This window comes from Pistacia vera, unplaced genomic scaffold (genome assembly GCF_008641045.1).
Source record: "Pistacia vera cultivar Batoury unplaced genomic scaffold, PisVer_v2 Contig483, whole genome shotgun sequence".
Taxonomy (NCBI): Eukaryota; Viridiplantae; Streptophyta; class Magnoliopsida; order Sapindales; family Anacardiaceae; genus Pistacia; species Pistacia vera.
The window spans coordinates 76,434-80,900 of NW_022196316.1; the positions used below are offsets into that span (position 1 = coordinate 76,434).

The following is a 4,467-nucleotide window of genomic DNA, read 5'->3' on the forward strand; positions in this document are numbered from 1 at the left end:
TCTACTTGTATTTCTAGTAACAGAGGTATATGTTGGACAAAATATAGTTTTAATCATGTGAATAAAATAAGGATTTTCAGATAAACAAATAGGAGAGTCCGTAGCAACTATGAATCTTGCTATTTCCTCTCGTGCAATATGTGCATTGTATTGCCATGTTGAGAGAGTTGAGGATTGTGGATTAAAATTAAGTTGAGTTTGAATTTGTCTACCTGATCTGGTTGAAGATGTACCGAGCAGCTGCATTATTTGGGGGTACTTCTTCTCCAAGTGTCGTCACATCATCGAAGTCCCCTTCTCAATGCCAATAATGGTTCCACATAAATTACATACCTCATATGATTCTTCCCCCTTCCCATTTGTCTTTGGCCGTTTTGATTTGGTGAAGTGTCGCCATACATCGGACACGACCCTCTTTGACAGTCAGGGGGGTTGGGCTATGCCTGTGCCCATTGACTCGCAGCTCGCATGTGTTTGGCTACACCTCATCCCAGTCGAAAGTGGTTGTGGAATTGCAGTTGCTGCCTCTGGAGGAAATGGTGGAAATGGATTGAACCCTTCCATTTCTTTGATGGATGAAACGTTAAACTCATTTAGAGATGATCCTCCAAATGCATCATTTCGGGAATCCATTGTGAATTTATGATAAAATAATAAATAATTAAAATGACAAAATAAATAAATCATAATATGAATAAGAGATTATATTGAAAAATATAAAAAATTGAATAATATAATTAAATTACATGAATAAATTATAAATATAAATTGAATGAGAATTTGATTGGAGATTTTGAGTAGAGAGTAGAGAGATTGAGAGAATGACAGATTGAGTGGTGTGGAAAAAATGAGAGATTTTAGGGTTATTTATCCCTCCCCCCATCCAAGTGCCAATAATGGTTCCACAGAAGTTACATACCCCACACGATTCTTCCCCCTCCCCATTTGTCTTTGGCCGTTTTGATTTGGTGAAGTGTCACCATACATTGGACACGACCCTCTTTAACGGTTGAGGGGGTTGGGCTATGCATGTGCCCGTTGACTCGCAGCTCGCATGTATTTGGCTACACCTCATCCCAGCTGAAGGTCGTTGTGGAATTGCAGTTGCTGCCTCTGGATAAAAGGGTGAAAATGATTGAACCCTTCCATTTCTTTGGTGGATGAAACGTAAAACTCATTTGGAGATGATCCTCCAAATGCATCATTTCGGGAATCCATTATGAATTTATGATAAAATAATAATAATAAAAATTAAATAATTAAATAATAATATGAATAAGAGATGATATTGAAAAATAGAAAATATTCATTCCTTCTATTCATCCAAGATTCAATTTTCAACACTGAAATTTCTTTAAGAAAATTTCAAAACACTTTCTTATAAGACTAAACTTACTATTTTATCCCTCTAAGAGCATCTCCAAATGACTCTTTATATTACTCAAACTCTTTATTATAAAGAGATTATCCATAAAAACAAGAGTCCAATAGACTCTTTATCCTTTACATATAAATTAAAAAGTGAGTTTGACTCTCCACATCTAGAGAGTCAAATTTCACTCTCTATCCTAATTTTAATTAATAAACTACAAGTTTTTATACATTTTATCTATTAATTCTCTCTCCTATTAAGTCTGTTTCTTTAAAAAAATGAACATCTTTATTAAATTTAAATAGTCTATTGAATTTGAATAAAAAATTTGTTCTTTATATTTAAAAATGAATGAAGATACTCTTTATTTATATAAAATATGCTCTTTAAAATAAAAAACACTATTGGAGATGTCTAACACTAATGGGGACATAGTAGAGTTAGGATAAAGAGGTATCACTAAGGTGTAAGTGATATAGTTTTCAAACTTTAAGGATCTATTTGATAACTAGTGTGAAAGTTGTCATCCGAAATAAATTTAGAACCTTAAATGGAGAAAGTGGTGAACTTAGAATCTGATGGGGTGTATGTAACACCATCTGTTTCACGATAAAGCCGACCCAAGGAAATTTCATTGAAGAGCCCAGCCGAAAAGCAAAAAATAAATAAATAAATAAACTTCTATTCTGCAATCCTCAATTCTCAATTAACTAAACCCGTCAAGGACTCAAGGCCATGTTTCCTTTTAGTTGAAACGAAAAACCTGGAATTTCAGATTATTAGGGTTTTGTTATAAAATGTCGACGAGAAAACCTAAGGACGGGGACTCACAGCTGGCCGCCATGGCTGCTAAGTCGAAGCCGGCGGCGGCATCGACGGCGCTTGTAGAGTACACGGGGCCGGTTTTCAAGGAGGAGGAAGAAGACATCGAGATTAAGCTCCGCCGCATCATGGAAAATGTGCCTGTCCGTGTTAGCAACACATCCGGAAGTTCTGCCGGTTCCGGCTCCGGAGACTTCCACCAGGTATGTCGTTATTGTTTAGCGTATATTTTTAATGAACGACCATTTATTTGTTTCCTGCTTTTATTTTTTCGAGTTATATGTTTTGCAAGTTTTCGGTATAGAAATTAACGTGCATTTACTAATTTGTTTGCAATGGCGACTATAATTTCGAGTCACGTCCATACTTGTGGCATATTTGACAAATTACATCACTGTGACTGGGCCTTGAAGAATTGAAAAACTATGAACTCCTGGTACTTTCTTTATAGGCTTTGCTAAATTTTAATTGATCATGCTCCTAGCTGCAATGCTGCAAATATATGCATGATTCTTTTATATATGCCTGGGTTTAAACACAATCTTCATGTGTGGTATTTGTTAATGATTTGATGTTACCTAATGGAGCATATGGTCAAGTTTGAGGACTGAATGATACAATGTTGAAGGAATTTTGTATGGGTCTATTGTGGAGCAATTTAAGACCATTCATCAGATTAGAATTTTGGGTAGTATAGATACCTTAGGAGTGCTATGTTGATGTTTGCACCATCTATGCCTCATATATTGGACTGTTAGGCCAAGTGATTATGCATGGAAAGAAATAAATTGTTGAACACAAGTATGTGTGTGGTTGGTCTAAGATTGCGAGTTGGTAGGATGAATAGCTATAGTGTGACCAATATTTCCGCAGAAGTTAGTGTTTCCAGATAAGTTTGTCTCTTATTCTGTGTAAGATGCTAAAGTGGAAGTTGGTTTGATGATTAGGGGGAGGATGCATAGGAATTCTAACCATTTTTAGGTGTCAAAGGATTGCGGTTTGATACATTAAACTCTTTCCTCTCACTAGCGGTTTGGCTGTTGGTATAACATGTGACGAAAGATATTTTTGGTTACAATTAGTCAGAGGAATAAAAGATTAGCTTAAGTTTTTTACATTTTACTTGCAAGGCTTTTAAATTCAAGTTGTGCTTGCTGACAGTATCGTCAAATGAGACGAAAAGAGCAAGACCGGCTTTCTAGGATGGATGCTGACTACCAGAAAAGGAAAGAAGAGGCGGAGTTCATTATGAGAAGAGAAGAAAGACTGAAAGTGGCAGAGGAACGGACAGCAAATAAGCGTTCAAAACGCCAAAAGAAAAAGCAGAGGAAGAAAGAGAAAAAGGCCAAACTGAATAGTGGCGGGGAAGAGCAACAGAAAGAAGACTCATCAGATGATGGTGATGAAGGGGACTCTGATAAAGATAAGGAAGCCGCAAAATGAGGAAAAGCAATGCGGACACTATCAATTTTCCAGCCATTTCCAAAAGGTTGGTTTTCCGTGGGCATTAGAGATGCACTGGGCCATATCACATCATGTGATTTAGGCTTCTATAGCCTAGTTTATGATATTTACTCAAAATTGGTTCGCTTATCACATGTGAAGTGTACTGTCAGAAGGAAATGAAAAAACAAATGGTATAGTTGATTTGATCACAGATTTGGTGCTCTGGCTCTGCTGAGTGAACAGCTTTTGTGCATCCCCAGTTACTATTATACCGTCAGATTCTGTGTAAGATATTATTGATGTCATGGTCATCTTCTGCCAAGTGTAATGAGCATGTTTATTCTGTTTACCAGTGTATTGGCACAGTTTGATGTTACTGCGCATCGACTTAGAGCCAGAAATCACCTACTTTCTATTTTATGCCAAGGAATATTGCATGTTTAAATTGAGTAATGCTTTATACTCTTATTAATAGACAGTGGGTAGATATGGTGGTTGATCAGATGAGGGCAGCCAGATTTGACGAATCCCACCTGATTTGAAACCATGGATGGAGGGGTCACTATTTAACGTATGCCTTAATGCCAACATGAAACTTTGGACTTCTCATATGGAGAAAGTATCAAAACAGTAGTGCTCCTAACATGAATGCCACTACTAAAAAACAAGGCTACCTTATTTTATAATTTGCATACTTTAGTATGTTTAAAATAAACAAGTTAAATTACAAAAATAATAATATGTAAGTTGGGAATGGCCGAATGAGTTAATAGGGACTCTTGGGTGTATTACTTAAGAAGTCCTGAGTTCGAGTTCTTTTTCGATTG

At 36.4% G+C, this 4,467-nt stretch overlaps 1 protein-coding gene across 1 annotated transcript; it reads left to right on the forward strand.

Moving 5' to 3' along the window:
* The first annotated feature begins 2,105 nt into the window (after positions 1 to 2,105).
* On the forward strand, positions 2,106 to 4,085 carry LOC116146771 (PRKR-interacting protein 1 homolog). Its single transcript, XM_031432212.1, has 2 exons — positions 2,106 to 2,397; positions 3,356 to 4,085. The coding sequence occupies exons 1-2, from the start codon at positions 2,170 to 2,172 to the stop codon at positions 3,635 to 3,637; spliced, it is 510 nt and encodes a 169-aa protein (XP_031288072.1). The 5' UTR covers positions 2,106 to 2,169; the 3' UTR covers positions 3,638 to 4,085.
* Positions 4,086 to 4,467: the final 382 nt, after the last annotated feature.